The sequence below is a fragment of the Schistocerca gregaria genome, chromosome 2, assembly GCF_023897955.1.
Source record: "Schistocerca gregaria isolate iqSchGreg1 chromosome 2, iqSchGreg1.2, whole genome shotgun sequence".
NCBI classification, from domain to species: domain Eukaryota; kingdom Metazoa; phylum Arthropoda; class Insecta; order Orthoptera; family Acrididae; genus Schistocerca; species Schistocerca gregaria.
Genome location: NC_064921.1, coordinates 623,534,826 through 623,551,880, shown reverse-complemented (window position 1 = coordinate 623,551,880; position 17,055 = coordinate 623,534,826). Strand labels below are relative to the sequence as shown.

The following is a 17,055-nucleotide window of genomic DNA, read 5'->3' as shown; positions in this document are numbered from 1 at the left end:
GTAGATCTAAATTTTCATTGTTTTCTTTGTGCAATGCATGTTTTCCAAAGACTCTGTGTTGACGCTCATTCCTCACAATTTTTTGGTTAAAATCTCCCACTGCTAGTATCAAGTCATACTTGGGCACTGAGCAACATATTTTCAAAATCTTGATAGAATTGTTCTTTTGTTACATCCTCCTTTCCTTCTGTTGGTGCATTTGTATCAATATGTTCCTAAATTCCTCTCTTATTCTTATTCTGCAAATGATTTCATTCATATGTTCAAAAGTCTAATACTCTTTCACTAGCATTCCTGGTTATTATAAACACAGTACCAAATTGGTCAGTTCTTTCCTCTGGCCCACTATATATTGATGAGTAGGCTACTCATGTGTGCCAATCTGCCATTTCCTTGCCATCTTATTTCCTGTAGCCCTGCAATACCATTCTTAAATTTTAAGATTTCATTGACTATTTCTTCCACTTTTTCAGGCTGAAGCTTTGTCCTTACATTCCCTGTTGCTATTGTCGAATCATTTATGTCTTTCCTTTGATGGGATTGTGATAAGTATTTTCCTTCCAGTATCTGATGTGTATATTCCCTGTTGCCTTTCTTTACAGTATGGGGTTATCAGCCCCATACCCAACCCCAGCCTAGAGGACCATGATTTGCATAAGATTTCCTCCTTTGGGGAAGTTAAGCTTCACCACAACCCTAGAGCCCTCCTAACCCTATGTTATGGGACACACTTTGTCTGACTCCTCTGACAAGACCACTTTACCTTCAGTCACCCTGCCAGTACCTACCTACTGCTAGCACAGTCTTTGATTTGAAAGCCTGCCCAGCATTGAAGGTGTTTTCAATAAGTTGGAGTCCCCTGCAACGGGATGAATAAATAAAAATAAATTAAATGTATAAGGAGTGTCATCCAATATGAACACATCAACTGGACAAGGCTATATTCAGTATGTTACCAGGACCATTGTTTCATCAAATCGCAACCAAACTGTCACTTTGGAACCCGATTGAAGCCTCAGTCTAAACAACACCTCAGTATGTCATCACAATAAACAGCACAGAGGAAGTGTGAGGAGAAGCAGCAGCATAGTATCAATTTTATAACTATCCATATGTGTTTATGAAGCTGAACAATATGCAATAAAAAACAGACTGAAAATGGAAGATATAGAAAATGGTAGTAGCAGAGGTTAGCAAACTGACTATAAGTAATTGAAATATGTAATATACACAGACGATAACAAAGAAGACAACATAAGTTGTAAATTAGCTACCACAAAAGTCATACACAGCCCATAACAATACTTGACAGTAATAAGAGAAGTACACAGAAGGACAAACAATAATGTTGTTTAAAACTCAAATATACAAAATACATTTATCAATTAATTGCCAAAACCATTACAGTAAAAAGGAACACTTCAGGAAGTGGGGGGCTTAAGTGTACAGTCGTAGGGATTAAGTGACATCATTTACTTCAAATATGGAGTTAAAGATACAATATGACAAGGATGTTGTTCGACATGTGATAATAATTGTGTCCTGTAACAATGGCATTCTGATGATAGGCCTAACTCGTAACATTGTCTGAAAGACGTGTCACCATTTCCACACCTCACTACGATATAATACAAACAGCAACTTAAAAAATTTGCCGCAATTACACATATAGAGCACAGCAAATAAATCTTGCAGCAAAAACTTGTCATTTCAAGGAATGTATCACAACACCGATGTGCAAAGGAGATATAATGCACACATTTAAGTAATTATGTTGTGGTCCTAATGGAATGAAAACCTATTTTACAAAATCAGAGAAGGTACTAAGACTTCACTGTAAACTAAAAACCACTAACAATAAATGAGAACAAATATGCTAAAGAGAAGATAGTATGTCTGATTTCTGTAAGTAAATGATTTCCTCTGAAGCCCAACGCAGGGAATGTTTCTCAATGATGTGTTAATTGCTGTTTCAATATCGGGATATTTTCCATGCCATTACCAATATCCACAGGGTAAAATCACAGTAATTACTCACAGATACTCTAATGAAAGTATTCTTGGTTTCCTTACAAAATGCCATGTACATTTAAATATACGTTTCATAGAAAGCCTGGGATCAGAGTGACAGAGAAACGCTTATTTTGTAGGTCTGTTGTTGTGTGAGCCAGAGTGAAAAGTCATTTGCTAATCTGAGAAAATGTTCATACTTGATGTTCCGCTTCAGTAAGGGTTTTCAGTAGATCTTCCAGTTTTTGGACATATTCTTCCGCAGCATCAACAGCTTCGACAACTGCACGCCTATCTGCCTTGGAGTGTTCCATCTCAATTTAAAAATAAAAATAATAATAATAATAATAAAATACTCAATGAATGTTGAACAATTTAATGAACATAATGCCACGCCTTCAGAAATGTTTAATTTCCGGTACCCCGCATGAGCGGGCACAGTAACAATAAACCAACATACTCGTGATTTCAAACCTCACAAAGCTTATCATATCGTGATTGGCAACAATACGTAATGCATAACCAAACTCCTTATTTTTCAAGTTCAAATGTCCCTCAGAAATCGTCACAGACACTGGCAAGTGCTTTTACTAGATAGTTGACGTCAAGGATTTGCTTAAAACTGAGTAACTACTAATTAGAAGAAAAATAAATTTTAAGCAAATACCACGGGAACATAATAATGGATTTTCAAACGTATTAATAATTACATTAAATTTACAAAAATTATTCTTTGGAGCGTTAAGAAACCTTTATCTCTGTGAGGAAAAATATCGTTGCTGTTGGTGCTACAATAACTACTCTGACAACATTAATGTTTGGAGGAAAATCCTTGGGATCGTTGTGCAGATAGAGTGAATTGATTTTCGTTCTGGAGAGTATACTAAAATGACGGCTCATGATCAAATAAGGGCGATGTTAGATCAGTTGATGGGAACTGGTCGAAATGGTAAGAAACAGCAATACGCATTTGCAGTAAATTTGTTATATTGTTACTTTACCAGCAGGGTCCTGTACTGCAATTTCAATATGGCGATGTAGTTTGTCGTTTATCAGGCGTAGTAATTTGTCAATCAGAGCGTATGGAAAGCACTTCATTGTACTAGTTATTTTGTCAATTAATATTAATTATTTTACTTCGCAACTTACTAAGTATATGGTGACGTTTATTTATTTGTGGTGTGCCTCTCCCTCTTCCCCCCCTCCGTGCTCATTAGATGCCCTTCCATACAGTTTTATTATTGTATTTTATATAAGGTATATATACTCGTAGGTCGTACTTTGGTAGCATTAAAATAAACGATGGGAAGTGACCAGAACTTTCAGTAGTATTCTTCAGGAACTCGTGAAAGTGATAGGAAGGATACGGAAGTAGTACAGTATGTACATGCTTGACCTGTTTGTGACTGTTGTAAAATACGTACAATGTAGTGCAGTTTAAAGTTAATTTTTTTGTTGTACTTGATAAGTGTAGAAAAGTCATCTGAATTTGAATGACGTTAAATATTTTTCTGACTTATTCCTCTTGTGTATAAATTTATGTAATATAATAGTGGAAACGAGTTTTCTTTATAAAGTATGTACTCTGCAATGAGGATGGAATAAAGTTTCCCATACCTGCTTTTCTATTTTGGCTAGTGGAGTGATTTTGTGTGTGTGTGTGTGTGTGTGTGTGTGTGTGTGTGTGTGTGTGTGTCTGTCTGTTGTATTATCATTTTTAGTACCTTTTTTATATATATATATATAAATGTGATTGTAGATTTGGTCAAGGCCTGGGTTAGAGTGAAGGGTTGTATGTGGCTTTGATGCTATTAGTCTTAAAACTGAGGAAGAAAGACTCAAACATTACCAATGAGGTCTCTGTAATTAATCTCATGTACACACTGAAACCTTGCATTGCACATTTGCTATTCAGCTGTAATCATGGTATGCCTCGCTGGGCATCAGTGAACAGAATTCGGCACTTTCAAAGAAACCCCCATAGTTCTGAAAAGTACCACTATATTGTCAGGTATTGTAATGAACATTGGATAGCAGATACTGAAAATAACAAAATAGGATTTCTTTTCATATCACATTAGGTAATGATTTCTTGAAGTGACCAAAAGCAAACTTAACATTCATAAGCATAACGTTTCATATGTACTTCAGAGGAAGAACATATCAAATGAAATATCGTTTGTAAAGCTATAGTTTTGCTTTCTAGAAATATAGTAAGTATAAGTGAAGCAGATTCTGAACCACTGTTCCCAGTTAAATGTTGTCTGTTAGACAACTCTTAACTTTCCAAGGGCAACAAATATTTGATTCTAATGAATTAATCCCATATCTAAGGTGGAACACAAAATGTTGTTTATTAATTTTAGAAACTTGGTGTGTGGGTTGAGGCACTGTAATTCATGACATGCAGATTACCCAGCTCTATTCATCCAGTATTTAAGAATGAGAGCACAGTGACCTTGTAGCAAACTTTCCTCGTAGTTTCACAAATTTTCCTTGCAACACACACACAAATGTGCACACAAAGCATTTTTTTGCTCTGCAAGCAGTAAAACTGTCATTTGACATGACTAATTTGTTACATCTTTTATATTAACTCTATATGCAACACAATTTTTTCAGGCTGTATCTATATATACTACTGAAGACACCTGCTAAATTATATCATTGTAAGATACATAGCTCAGGAGATACTACAAACATTAAGCTGCATGAAACAGTAGCTTTTTTGTGCACATTACTAGATTATACTCGTCCATTGTTTAACAAGGCATTACGGATATTTTTTACTGTATTTTTATAAAAGTAAAATTAAATGCATTTGTCTTGTAACATAACCATAAAGTAAAATAAGAAATTGATACTGTAACATTTAAGGTATATTTATAACTTTCACTACCAACAACCCAAAAATAGGTTGACACCAGGCACTATTTAGCACAAAAATCTTGCATGGACATAAAAAGGGTTTCTCTTACTTGGTTTACCAGATTTGGTTTTGACTTGTTCATTAGTCTGTGTGTGAATAATTGGTAAGTAATGAAACCCACATAATTTTGCGTCCTTCATCTTAATGTCAAATGATGATCACCTTTGTAAAATAGTTAAATGTTTGAAGCTGTTTGCTGTAATTCCATTCTTTAAAAGAATTAGGGGAGTGGGATTACTAGTATAACATGTTCCTATAATCTGGAGACGAGTTTTGTGGGTGTGTGATACTGTGTATATTAGTTCTATCAGCAGGGTGTGTGTGTGTGTGTGTGTGTGTGTGTGTGGTGTTTTTTTTTTTTTTTTTTACCCCACAAGAAATTACGAACTCATTATTTGGTGTAAAAGTACACACCTGACCTGTATTAAGTTGGTGACAAGTGTCTGGTAGAGAAAATTACCAGATACCTTAATTCCAAGAGTTAATAAAGAATTCTTCTATATAATCTTTAAAAAAATGATAGACAAGTGGTAGCAAATGCAATCAAATGCTTGGTTACTGTTGAGAACTATTGCACCCAAGAGAGCCACTTCTGGTATGAAATGTCATACCTGTTGACAGGCAAGTGTTCATCTGATTCTTGAACTATGCTGTCATAAGCAATGGTGACTGGATTTTTTAAGTGTTGAAGTGGGTGCTGTGATCTCTTTTTAATAATGTTGTCATGGGAACAGTGAACTGTGTGGAAGATAAGAATGATGACAATGGTAATTTCCTCTTGTTTGTGCTAAGACAGACACTGTCATTCATGTCTAGAAAGGTGCTGAAAACAGTGAAGCATACAACCATAAGTATCTGAGGTGAAGAAAATACCTCTTAAAAACTTAAAATTCTCTATACATAAGAAATCACTTTGCCCTGTAGAAGACTAAATACAGGTTGTACATAAAGTCTGGGAACTCTTTAAATTATTTGTTGCACAAGAACCAAACACTGTACAGATATCATACATATGTCATTTTGAAGAGAAACCTTGAAAGTTTTTTCATGCATACCGCCGCAGTGTAGTTTGGTAATTTGCTGATAGTCGGCGCTAGTTGCAAACATGGGAAGTTCACGTGGGGAGCAAGCTTTCTGTGTGTTGGAGTTCAACAAAAACAAGTGTGCTACAGCTTTACAACTGCTAATTAGAACTAAGTACGGAAAGAAGCCACCACGAAGGAAGACCATTTACCAGTGGCACAACAAATTCGTTAAGACGGGTTGCTTGTGTCTGGCAAAGAGAAGCGGACATCCCAATGTAAGTTAAGTGAATGTGGAGCATGTATGAGACACAGTCATAAGAGTCCAAAGAAATTGATGCGTAGTGCATTCCAGGAACTCTAAACTGCTCCAATGACTGTGTGGAAGTCCTTTGACAGCTGTCTGTGAAACCATCCTAATAGGAGCTAGTGCAGAAGCTCAATGACAATGAGAAACAAGTGTGTTCTGAGTATTGTTCTCAGTTACAACAATTGAATGAGGGTGGGGATGGCATTGTTGATCACTCACTTTTCAGCAGTGAAGCCAGTTTTCACACTAATCTGAATGTGAACAGGCATAATTGTTGAATCTGGGGTACAAAGCATCCACACGAGTGCATTGAATTTGAGTGTGATTCCCCAAAGATGCCTTTTCATATCGGAAACTGTACGGACCACCCTTCTTTGCCGAGAGCACTGTCACTGGATATTCCTACTTGGACATGTTGCAGCAATAGCTGATGCCACAAATGCAGTTGGACTCTGTGTTCGTCTTTCAGCAGGATGGGGCTCCACCCCATTTTCATCGTGAAGTTCGTGAGTACCTGAACACGGAGCTACCGCAGTGATGGATCGGCGATGCTACAGAAGGGGACACTGTTTCATGAAATGGCCTCCCCGATCACCAGATCTCACGCCATGTGGCTTTTTTCTGTGGGTACACATTAAAGATCTGGTGTATGTATTGCTTCTACCACATTATGTAGCAGAACTAAACAATGCCATGCTGGGACAGGTATTGCAAGAATTCGGTTACCGTATTGATGTCTGCCGCGTCACTGATGGTTCCAGTATTGAATATTTGTAAAAAAGCTTTGAGTTTCTCTTCAAAATGCAATATGTATGACATCTGTACAATGTTTAGCTCTTGTGCAGTAAATGATTGAAAGTGTTTCTGGACTTTATGTACACCCTGTAGATATGTACAATTTTCTACAATCTGAAACTATACATTGATCAGAAAATGACTGACTTCAAGGAATGGAAATGGACCAAGGTTTTTCATGTGTTGGCTGCACATGCAGGTACTGAGTTTGTCTTGTAGGCTAAGTCTTGTCATATCGGAAACTGGACGGACCACCCTTCTTTGCCGAGAGGACTGTCACTGCATATTCTTTTTGATGCCTTTACATTGTTTTGTCAAATAAAATATATGCACAGTGGAACAAAGCTACATGCCAGTAACAAGTTAATTTAGCAGCAACAATCTGAATGCTAACTGACTTGAGGAAGCAGATTCATATGACAGTGGTGAAGAGAGCAGAAATTGCAACCAACCCCATTGTGTGTGTAGCCATGTTAGTTCTCGTGTGAGCAATTAGTTGTCAGTCACTTCATAATATTAAAGGCATAGAATAGTTGGCATAGCCTAATCATAAAGTAAATTCATGGGAAACTGCAGAAATACTTGTTTATAATGTATGACAGGCTTAATTTCACAAAAATCTGCCCTTAATAACAATCCATGGATGAAAGTAAAAATTAAACACACCAGATCACACTTCTCCTGGGGGTGATAGTGTATATAGTGGTATGTTTGAAAGTCAATAAAAATACATACATAGCTTCGTAATGCAAAAAACTACACCATAACATGTATATACATCACGTCTTAAAATTTTATAGGAAAATGAAACTCCATAAGAGAAGTCTGCCTTATAAATAGGGAAGTTGTCAGTTGAAATGTTGATTTTTTTTATTTGCATTTAATAATATATGCTGATACATCTGAAAGTATTTTGGAAAACAAAAACATTGTAGCTGATTTTTATCAAAAACACAAGTACTATTAGTGTGGGTGGGATAAATTTCATCACATTGTTGCAGTCCCACTTTTTATTTCATACAGTTAAAAAATATGGATTTCTAGTCACTTATTAGCTTTTCACTGTGAATAAAGCCTTAATTTTTTTGTGAAATGCAAATATTGTTATGCAGTTGTTCAGTTGTAATAGACATTTATTGCTTACTTGTAATTGTCACCAGTAAGTGTCATGTTCTTCAATCCAAAGACTGGTGTGGTGCAGCCCTCCACACTATTTTATCTTGTGCAAGCCCATCATCTCCAAATAACTACTATATTGTTATTAACCTGCTGACTGTAGTTGTCCCATGGTCTCCCTCTACAATTTCACACCCCTCCCCCTACACGCGTGCGCTATTCCTCCACCCTTGACACACACACACACACACACACACACACACACACACACACACACACACACACACACACACACACACACACACACACACACCAATGCCACATTGGTGTTCCAGGATATCTCAGAATGTGTCGTATCAACTGATCAGTTCTTCTAGTCAAGTTACGCCACAAATTTCTTTCTTCCCCATTTATATTCAGTGGTCACCATATAGCGAAGATGCTGAGTCACAGATAGGCACAACAAAAAGATTTCCATACTTAATGCTTTCAGCCAATGGCCTTTGTCAACAATAGACGCGCGCACACGCAACTCACTCACACACACAACTTCACTCTCAGGCAATTGCAATCACACTTCGAGCAGCAGCAGCAGTGCATGGTAGGAGTGGTGACTGGCTGGGAAAAGGTGACTGGGGGGGGGGGGCAGCAGTGGTAGGGAGGGATAGTATGGTTGGCATGGTGGTGGACAGTGAAGGGCTGCAGGTTGAGTGGTAGGCAGGGGAGGGGTGGGGGAGGGTGAGTTGTGGAAAAGGAGAGATATAATCTTAAAAAATGAAATTAAATAAATAAAAAAAGATTGTGTGGTGGTGGAATAATGGCTTTGTAGTGTGGAATGGGAGCAGGGAACGGGCTGGATGGGTGAGGACAGCGACCAAAGTAGTTTCAGGCCAGGAGAGTCAGGAACGTAGGATGTATTGCAGGGAAAGTTCCCACCTGCACACTTCAGAAAAGCTGGTGTTGGCACAGGCTGTGGAGCAGTCATTGAAATAAAGGGTATCATGTTTGGTAGTGTGATTGGCAAGAGGATACTACACTTGTTTCTTGGCCACAGTTTGTTGACGGCCATTCAAGTGGATAGTCAGTTTGTTGGCTGTCATGCCTACATACAATGCAGCACAGTGGTTGCAGCTTAGCTTGTAGACCACATGACTGGTTTCACAGGAATCCCTGCCTTTTATGGAATAGGTGATATTTGTCACTGGACTGGAGTTGGTGGTGGTAGGGTGTATGAGACAGGCCTTGCATCTAAATCTATTATAGGGGTAAAAGCCATGAGGTAAGGGGTTGGGAGCGGTAGTTGTGTAATGATGGACAAATATGTTGTGTAGGTTCAGTGGACGGTGGAATAGCACTGTGGGAGGGGTGGGAAGGATAGTAGACAGGACATTCCTCATTTCAGTGCATGACGAGACGTGATAAACACCGTGTCAGAGAATGTAATTCAGTTGCTTCCATTCCTGGGTGGTATGAAGTTAAGAGGGGACTGCTGCTCTGTGGCCAAACGGTGGGGCTTTGGCAGGTGGTGGGAGACTGGAAAGATAAGGCATGGGTTATTTGTTTTTGTACTAGGTTGGGAGGATAATTACATTTGGTGAAGGCTTCAATGCGACTCTTGATATATTTCAAGAGGGAATGCTCGTCACTGCAGATGCAATGACCATGGGTGGCTAGGCAGTATGGAAGGGACTTCTTGGTATGGAATGGGTGGCAGCTGTTGAATTGGAAATATTGCTGGTAGTTAGTAGATTTGATATGAATGGAGTTGATGATGTAGCCATCTTCAAGGTGGTTAACATTTAGGAAGGTGGTTTGTTGGGTTCAGTAGGACCAGGTGAAACAAATGGGGAGAAGTTGTTGAGGTTCTGGAGGATTGTGGATAATTTCCTCACCTTCGATCCAGATAGCAAAGATGTCATGGTTGAATCTGAACCAGGTGAGGGGTTTAGGATTCTGGGTGTTTAGGAAGTCTTCCTCTAGAAGACCCATGAGTAGGTTGGTTTAGGATGTTGCCATGTGGGTTCCCATAGCCGTACCTCAGATTTTTTTGTAGGTAACGCCTTCAAAGGAAAAGTAATTGTGGGTGAGGATAAAGTTCGTTATGAAGACTAGGAAGGAGGTTGTTGGTTTGAAATCCATAGGACGCCTGGAAAGGTAGTGTTCAATAGCGTTAAGGCCATGGGCATTAAGAAAGTTAGTGTAAAAGGTGGTGGCATCAATAGTTGTAAGTGGGCACTATGTGGTAAGGGGACAAAAACTGTTTAGGGTCGGTGGAGAAAATGGTTGATATCTTTTATATAGAAGGGGTACATTCCGGGTAATAGGTTGAAGGTGCTCATCTACAAGAGCAGGGATTCTCTCAGTGGGGGCACAGTAGCCGACCACACTGTGGTGTCCTGGATGATTAGGTTTTTGGACTTTAGGATGATTAGGTTTATGGAGTTCAGGAAGCATGTAGAAGGTGGTAGTGCGTGGAGTGTTAGGGGTGAGTAGAGGTGGACTCTGGAGAGGGGTTCTGGAATGGACCTAAAGATTTGAGTAGTGACTTGAGATCCTGCTGGATTACTGGAATGGAGTCACTGTGGCAAGGTTTGTAGGTGGAAGATAGTTTATTTTGCATGTTGAGGGATTTCGGAATGATGGTGAGACAAGGTTTGAGGTTAAGAAATTGTAGAAAGTTAACAGTAGGTGGTTTGGAGGCAGTTAGGGTGGATCATGGTTGGATAGAAGACTGAACTGAGTGAGGTATGGTTCAATATTGGTCTTTGGTTGAGTCTGATTGGTCGGGTTTGTGGAGAAAGTGTTTCCAGTGTAGTGATTGGAGGGGGGGGGAGGGAAGAAAAAAGGTCTTTCACAATTCCTGCATGATCAAATTTGGGAGTGGGGCAAAAGGTGAGACCTTTGGAAAGGACAGATATTTATGTGTGGCCTGGAGGAAAGGTTCATGACTGTTGCAGATCTGTTTAGGTTTAGGTTCTGGATTCTGTGTGGTGGTGGGAGTGAGAGTTTTGGAGGGTGGGGTAAGTGTAGTAGCACTGAAAGACAGGGTTTGTCAGCTATGAGAGGGTGTGGGGAAATTTGGAGGTTGTTGTGGAGGTGATGGACAGTGATTCTCAAAGGTGGGAGTAGGAAGTGAGCAGGATGGAGAGCTTTTTACGGTGGCATCGTGCATGTTGCTAAACTTCTTGCAGGGCAAGAATTTCAGTGTGTGTTATGGGTTCCAGGAATTTGGGATTGCATAGCAGGAGAATCTTGCAAATGGAGAGGTGATACTGCACGATGGTATGGGTTTGGTTGATATGGTTTTGCATGACTATGTTGGTGAGGCCTAAGGATTGGCAGAATTTGAAACAGGTGGAGGTCATTGTTGAAGGAGGGGTGGCAATCAGAGATGGGTAATTTGATGGTAAGGCCATTTGGGATTCCATGATCCAAGCAACAATGCAGGAACAGTAGGTGGGTATGGAATCTGGCTGTCCACTGTCCTACCCACCCCTCCCACAGTGGTATACCACTGTCCACCGAGCCTACACAATATACTCGTTCATCCTTGCAAAACCCGTGCTCTCAATCCCTTACCTCATGACTCATACCCCTGTAATGACATAGATGCAAGACCTGCCCCATATATCCTCCCGCCACCACCTGCTCCAGTCGGGTCACTAACATCTACATCTACATGGATACTCTGCAAATCACATTTAAGTGCCTGGCAGAGGGTTCATCAAACCTATCTCATCAAAATCGGTGCTATCTGAGAAACTAGTCATGGGGTCTATAAGCTAAGCTGCAATCACTGTGCTGCATTCTATTTAGGCATTACAACTAACAAGCTGTCTGTCCACTTGAATGGCCACCAACAAACTGTGGCCAAGAAACAAGTGGACCACCCTGTTGCTGAACACACTGCCAAACATAACTTTCATTTCAGTGAGTGCTTCAAAGCCTTGCTATATGGATCCTTCACACCAACACTAGCTTTTCTGAATTGCGCAGGTGGGAACTTTCCCTGCAACACATCCTATGTTCACGTAACCCTCCTGGCCTCAACCTTCGTTAATCACTGTCCTCGCCCATCCAGTCTCTTCCCTGCTACCATTCCAGCACTACACAGCTGTCATTCCATCTTCACACCAGTTATTTATTTATTTATTTTATTTAATTTTTATTTATTTCTGTCCTTTTCTGCAACTCTCCCTCCTCCCCACCTCTCCTCTGCCCACTACCCAACCTGCAGCACATCTGTCCATCCACCACACCATACTATCCCTCCCCTCCATGCCTCAGCCTCCTCCATTCCCCCACCCAGTCACCACTCCCATTGTGCACTGGTGCTGCTGCTGCTCACAGTGTGGTTTGTTGCCTGAGAGTGCAGTGGTGTGTGAGCTGCATTACCCCGCCCCCCCTCCCAGCTTGCTAGCTCGCGTGCGTGTTTTGTTGACAAAGGCCATTGGCCGGAAGCTTTAAATGTGAATTGCCTATCTGCGACTTAGCATATCCACTATATAGTGAGTAGCAACTTCCCTTCTCATAATATGGTTACATTCCATTCTGGATTTTCCATTGTTTGATTCAGTTCTGTTCAGTACCTCATTGGTTACATTATCTACCCATCTTCTTTCCATCATTCTTCTATAACACCATATTAGTGTCTTCTATTCTTTTCTTGTTGCTTTTTGTCTGTGTTTCAGTTCTGTGTAAGACTACACTCCAGATGAATATCTTTAAAGGCTTCCTGATATTTAATTTATATGTGAAGAGTTTTTCTTTAGAAAGTCTTTCCTTGACATTGCCAGTCTACATTTTGTATCCTCTCCACTTCAGCCATAATCAGCTATTGTATGGTCCAAATAGTGATAGTCATATAATACTTTTATTATCTTGTTTCCTAATTTAATTCCCTTTGCACTGCCTAATTTAATTCAACTACATTCTATTGCTAATGTTTTTGTTGTTCATCTTTTATATTCCTTTTTAGACATTGTCCATTCTGTCCACCTGCTTTTCCAAGTGCTTCATTGTCTCCAACATAATGACAGTGTCACTGGCAAACAGCAAAGTTGTTACTTCTTCTCCCTGAACTTTAATCTCTCCTCAAATTTTTTCCTCCAAATTTTTGTTTTCCATTATTGCTTGATCACTGTACAGATGGAATGACATTGTAGACAGGCTAGAATCCTGTCTCACTCCCTTCTCCATCATTGCTTCCCTGTCGTGCCCTTCAGCTCATAACATCTGTATGCCTATATATATTTCAGTGTGTATTGTCAAAACCTTTCTCTGGTTCTACAAATGTTAGAAGTATGGATTTGCTTTTTCTGTAACCTACCACTCAAGATAAGTTGCAGGGTTGGTATTACCTCACGTTTCTACACTTCTCCAGAACCCAAACTGAGCTTACCAGAGGTAAACATCCAACAGTTTTACCATTCTTCTTTAGACAATTTGTGTCAGTATTTTGCAACCACAAGTCATTAGATGAATAATTTGGTAACAATCACACCTGTCAGCAACAGCTTCAGTTACTACAAAAAAGTTCTCATTGTGAAGGCTGATTTTTTTTCCCCTACACACAAGCTAGTAATCTTGCATGATAGTGGAATATCCTCAATTGAAGGATTGGCTACTATTCTGTGGTGATTGCACATTTTGCTTTTATGCTATGATGGTTTTGTCTTTGACCTTAGTATATATGTTGCTGTCTCTGTTTTGTGCCCACATAAATCTGCTCTTCTCCCCTATTTCATATTTTTAATTCTATGCTTTGGTAAAAGAAACTCTTTGCATATGTAATATTTTCTTTTACATAAGAATCCTTCGGATGTGGACTAAGAATTGTAAGAACTATGTATAGGCAGCTTCATTGAAACAGTTTGGTACTATCTGTGTGTTGAGTAATTCTGAAATTGGCACCTGAGGGGGAATGTACCTCATTTGAATGGGAATTGTGGACAGATTGAGAGTCAGAATTACTTAGTGTAATTGACTTTAGAATTAAATATGACAAAAGATAACACACTTCTGGATTTAGTACCAGATTTATATATAACACATCAGTCATGAGTGATAGAATCTATTTCTACAAGTTGGCACTGAGTGGACATTTTCAGTTTGGTGTGAAACTGTTCTCATTTTAATGAGATGATCTTCTTTAAATCTTTCCTTTCTTACCTCCATTCTTTTAATGAGTACATATAAACCATTGCCTTAATGTAGCAGAAACTTTGGAAATTCTTACTAATTGTAATAGATTTTGGACAAAATGACAATTTGAGAAGAAATTAATATTAAAATAAAAGCTAGTATTATAAAGAAGCTTAGTTTAGTGTTAAATTTTGTATACTAACATTTATTCTGAAATTAATATGTGGGATCTAAAGCCTCATCCCTGATTTCATTCTAGGGGGGCTTCCGCGCTTAATACAAGTATTGAGAGTAAAGGGCAGCTGAGAGCAGCACACGTGTGTATTAATCTGTGATATTTCTTTTTTATTTCAAAACAGTGTCATCATAACTGCTACTTAATAGAAGAGTCTAAACATTGCTATTAATAGCTTGATATGTTCATAGATATTGTAGTTCTGTGAAGTGTTTTTGCAGTTGTAGAATTGTTTACTGTTAAAAACAAATTAATACAGTTAAGCACTTTCTTCAAATATGTCTGTTAGAGTTCATAAAAATCACATGGCTCTAAATTGTGTAAAATAGACAAACACTTCTTTTTTGGAAGATATCATACATATTTCAAATAGTATTTTTGTACCTAATTGTGTAGGTTTTTCCACATTCCATTGAGCATTCATAGTTTTACACAAATATCATTAATTTAACAAAATGGTAACGGATTTTTAGGGGAAAACAACAGGTTCCAAGTGAAGTTTTCAGACCCCAAGGTGTGCAAAAGCTTCCTGCTCAGCTGCTGTCCACATGAGATTCTATCATCTACGGTATGTACATTTTATATCTGCTGTGAAGCAATCTGAAGTTTTAATATATTGAATTATTTAGTATTGTTTACAATCGTAAAGTAACTTCGTATTACGAAGTCACAAAATTAAGACAAATCTGTGTTTCATGTTGATTTTTGTATAATTTTTCAAAATTGTACTCCTGGAAAACCTTTCTGTGTAAACCTTTTTCTAGTTAAATTTCATTCATAAGGCCTCCAGTGGCTTATCACAATTTTTGGTTTGGTGCTGTATTATTGTCAGTTTATGGTATCAATCTTTATTACAATTTAAGCTTCATTAATGCCTCATACAATAGTTCTTTCCAGAATATCACGGCATATTGTTGTGGATAAGACAGGGTGAATTTGGGGTTTATTACATTATGTAAGTACAAGAATTAAATAATTGAAAGATACAAATGCAAATTCAAAAATTCTTTTTCATTGTTTCACATTTAAGATGTTACTATAAGAACTAGTATATCTGTGACTTTGACGGCACTTCGAAATGGTAAGTATTTCCACATGAAAGCTGAAGACATCAGCCATTCAAATATTATTGGATTCCAGTAAAGTGTCCTTAAGTATTGTTATAGCTTATTAAAATTGTGGGAAAAATATCTGGGTTCTAGGCAGAAAGATTTTTCCTCATCAAAATTGATCGGAATGTAAAATATCCCGAGGAAGGAACAAAATCTCCATTTTGTAAGTAGAGAAGTTGTTCTGCATGGCTCTGTAGTTGAAATATGCGTTGAATCGAGTGCTGAGGGACGTTTTCCTATTACCTTGTGAGTATGCCCATTTAACTTGCAGGTGGAAGTATCCTGAAGACTGTCAGGCTTCACCTTGCACTGGTGATGTACCTATCTTAGACAAAATTACTACTAAGTCACCTTCGGCCCATTAACCTTTGCTGACTGAAGGTGTATAATCTGTTTCATCTTTTAACGCCATAGCTTAAAGAGTTGTATTTCGATCATAGATTTACTTATTTATCAAGACAAATTGCAACTCACATATTTTTTCAACTGGTCTCTTTCACCCTTTAGGAAGATAAAATATAATTTGACACACCATGTGGATAGTTTAGAGGAATTTTGTCACCATTACATCATACGGCGACACCATTCGAGTTTGAAGATATTTGTGACAGTCTGTAAGTTGCATAATTTACCGAGGGCTGGCAACATATATATTTTTGTCTGTATGTGGGCTCTATATAGGTGTGTGACTATTTCTCTGACTATTTTAACTTAAGTCTTAAATGTACCAATTTTGTAACCTTGGTCAACCGATCATAGAATTTTAACTACGGCAAATACAAGTGGAAGAAAGTGTGAAACATAACATGGCTACAATAATCTTTACCTGCAAATAGGCCATTACCGAAGTGAAAGGCAGGCATTAATCAGTAATACAAATACACCTTAGCAATTTGAGACTTGTTACCTCATTGTAATGGATCTTGTGATAATAAAGTGACAGTAATTGTAAACTTAAAGCAGCCACTAAATGGTAAACTTGTTGTATATAGAAATTATCATTAAGATTAATGCTGGCAAACATTTCTGATAATGACTATGAACCAAGTGTCCATTAACCACCTTTGATTCCATAAGGAACTTTTGTGCACTGTGATTGTAGACAACAGGGAAGGAGAGGCACACAGCAGTCAGTTGCAATCCCATAGTTTTTATTACTCTTGAAAATGTAGATTTTGGCTATAAATAGCAATCTTCAGTTGGAGTTAAAATTCAACAAACTTGCAGCAGTACATGTCACCACATGATCTTACTGGTGTATATGCAGAAGGAAATTGAGCTGTAAAGCCAAAATCTAGATGTGCAAGAGTAATAAGAACTAACCGGTTAGCAATAGGTTGCTGTGTGCCTGTCCTTCCCAAGCGCCCATGTCAGTTTTGTTT

General features: G+C 38.4%; 2 protein-coding genes across 5 annotated transcripts in view; one reads left to right on the top strand and one right to left on the bottom strand.

Annotated features, from left to right (window-relative positions):
• LOC126334622 (cytokine receptor-like factor 3) overlaps positions 1-2,910 on the bottom strand; it is a 107,777-nt gene extending 104,867 nt beyond the window's left edge. The window contains exon 1 of one of the 2 annotated variants that reach the window (XM_049997050.1): positions 2,761-2,910. In XM_049997050.1, the coding sequence (XP_049853007.1) occupies positions 2,761-2,910 (150 nt within the window). Of the gene's footprint in view, positions 1-2,210; positions 2,440-2,760 lie in introns of those variants that run through there. The other variant, XM_049997051.1, reaches the window with a different exon arrangement.
• Positions 2,870-17,055, top strand: part of LOC126334623 (putative RNA-binding protein Luc7-like 2) — a 39,204-nt gene continuing 25,018 nt past the window's right edge. Inside the window, exons 1-4 of one of the 3 annotated variants that reach the window (XM_049997055.1) lie at positions 2,870-2,959; positions 14,586-14,643; positions 15,035-15,129; positions 16,181-16,287. Coding sequence is in view for 1 of the 3 variants with exons in the window: in XM_049997052.1 (XP_049853009.1) it covers positions 2,899-2,959; positions 15,035-15,129 (156 nt within the window). In the remaining 2 variants the exon portion in view is untranslated. Of the gene's footprint in view, positions 2,960-14,585; positions 14,644-15,034; positions 15,130-15,458; positions 16,288-17,055 lie in introns of all 3 variants that reach the window. The other 2 variants (XM_049997054.1, XM_049997052.1) reach the window with 2 other exon arrangements.